At 47.8% G+C, this 2,281-nt stretch overlaps 1 protein-coding gene across 1 annotated transcript in view; it reads left to right on the forward strand.

Annotated features, from left to right (window-relative positions):
• Window positions 1-2,281, forward strand: part of LOC130585928 (rho guanine nucleotide exchange factor 10-like protein) — a gene marked incomplete at its 5' end in the record, with an annotated part of 12,877 nt that overhangs the window by 1,812 nt on the left and 8,784 nt on the right. Inside the window, 2 exons of the mRNA XM_057386609.1 lie at window positions 1,578-1,716; window positions 1,807-1,815. Of these exons, the coding sequence (XP_057242592.1) occupies window positions 1,578-1,716; window positions 1,807-1,815 (148 nt within the window). The remainder of the gene's footprint in view (window positions 1-1,577; window positions 1,717-1,806; window positions 1,816-2,281) is intronic.

The raw sequence follows: 2,281 nt of genomic DNA on the forward strand, positions 1-2,281 counted from the left end.
GTTATCATTCCTGTTATCATTCCCGTTATCGTTCCCGTTATCGTTCCTGTTATCATTCCTGTTATCATTCCTGTTATCATTCCCGTTATCGTTCCTGTTATCATTCCTGTTATCATTCCTGTTATTATTCCCGTTATCTCGTTATCCCATTATCATTCCCATTACATTCCCTTTATTCCTGTTATCGTTCCCACTATTCTTCACGTTATTTTTCCATTACGCTGCTATTTTCCCATTATCATTCCCGTTATCGTTCCCATTATTGCCATTATTTTCCGTTATTCCCATTATTATTCCCATTATTATTCCCATTATTATTCCCATTATTGTCATTTTCATTCCCGTTACCATTCCCGTTACCATTCCCGTTATCATTCCCGTTATCATTCCCCTTATCATTCCCGTTATCATTTCCATGTTTTTCCCCATTACTTCCCGTTATCATTCCCGTTATCCTGTAACCATTCCTGGTACTCTGTTATTATTCCCGTTACCATTCCCAGTTACCCCCGTTTTTCCCCCATTCTCACTCCCATAATTTCCCCATTCTCATTCCTGTTATTCCTGTTATCCCGTTTTCACTGCCATTATCCTGTTAATGATTCCCATTATCATTCCCATTATCCCGTTATTCTCCCGTTCTCACCCCCGTTATTCCTGTTATCCTGTTCTCACCCCCGTTATCCCATTCCCTCCCCAGTCTGTTGCTGTATGGCAGTGTGGACGTTATCCCGTTCTCACCCCCGATATTTGCCCGTTATCCCGTTATTTTCCTGTTATTTCCACGTTATTCCTCCCCAGCCTGTTGCTGTATGGCAGTGTTATCCCGTTAGCCCATTCTCCCTGCTGTTATTCCTCTGTATTCCCCCGTTTTCACCCCCATTATTCCTCCATTCTCATTCCCATTATCCCGTTCTCATTCCCATTATACCATTACTATTCCCATTATCCCGTTCCCTCCCCAGCCTGTTGCTGTAGGGCAGCATGGCCATTATCCCGTTCTCACCACTGTTACCCTGTTATTCTCCCGTTATTTCCCCGTTATTTCCCCGTTATTCTCTTCCCCAGCCTGTTGCTGTATGGCAGCGTGGCCATTACCCCGTTGCCCCGTTCTCACCCCCGTTATTTCCCTGTTATTCCCGTTAATCCCATTATTCCCATTATCCCGTTATTCCCATTAATCCTATTATCTTGTTATCCGTTATTCCCATTATCCTGTTATTCCTGTTATCCCATTATTCCCATTATTCCCATTAATCCCGTTAATCTGTTGCTGTACAGCAGTGTGGATGCTGGTGCCCCATGCCTACGCTGCTGCCGCCTGCCGGGTTTATCCCATTATCCCGTTATTCCCATTATCCCGTTATTCCCGTTATCCTGTTATTCCTGTTACCCCATTCTCAATCCCGTTAATCCCATTATTCCTGTTTTCTCCCAGCCTGTTGCTGTACAGCAGCGTGGATGTTGGTGCCCCATGCCTACGCTGCTGCCGCCTGCTGGGGTTATCCCATTATTCCCATTAATCCCATTATTCCCATTTATCCCGTTATTCCCGTTATCCCGTTATTTTCTCCCAGCCTGTTGCTGTACGGCAGTGTGGATGCCGGTGCCCCGTGCCTGTGCTGCTGCCGCCTGCCAGGGTTATCCTGTTATTCCCATTATCCCGTTATTCTCATTATCCCGTTATTCCCATTGTCCCGTTATTCCCATTATCCCGTTATTCCTGTTATCCCATTATTCCTGTTATCCCGTTATTCCCGTTATCCCGTTATTCCCGTTAATCCCGTTGTTCCCGTTTTCTTCCAGCCTGTTGCTGTACGGCAGTGTGGATGCCGGTGCCCCGTGCCTGCCCTGCTGCTGCCTGCCAGGGTTATCCCGTTGTTCCCATTATCCCATTATTGCTGTTATCCCGTTATCACGTTATTCCCGTTATTCCCGTTATTTTCCCCCAGCCTGTTGCTGTACGGCAGCGTGGATGCTGCTGCCCCGTGCCTGCGCTGCTGCCGCCTGCTGGGGTTATCCCGTTATTCCCGTTATCCCGTTATTCCCGTTATCCCGTTATTCCCGTTAATCCCGTTGTTCCCGTTATCTCTCCTAGCCTGTTGCTGTATGGCAGTGTGGATGCCGGTGCCCCGTGCCTGCGCTGCTGCCGCCTGCCAGGGTTATCCCATTATTCCCATTATCCCGTTATTCCCGTTAATCCCGTTATTCCCATTTTCTCCTAGCCTGTTGCTGTACGGCAGTGTGGATGCCGGTGCCCCGTGCCTGCGCTGCTGCCGCC

The sequence above is a fragment of the Malurus melanocephalus genome, unplaced genomic scaffold (assembly GCF_030028575.1).
Source record: "Malurus melanocephalus ecotype Western Australia unplaced genomic scaffold, MMel_1.1 scaffold_1006, whole genome shotgun sequence".
Classification (NCBI taxonomy): Eukaryota; Metazoa; Chordata; class Aves; order Passeriformes; family Maluridae; genus Malurus; species Malurus melanocephalus.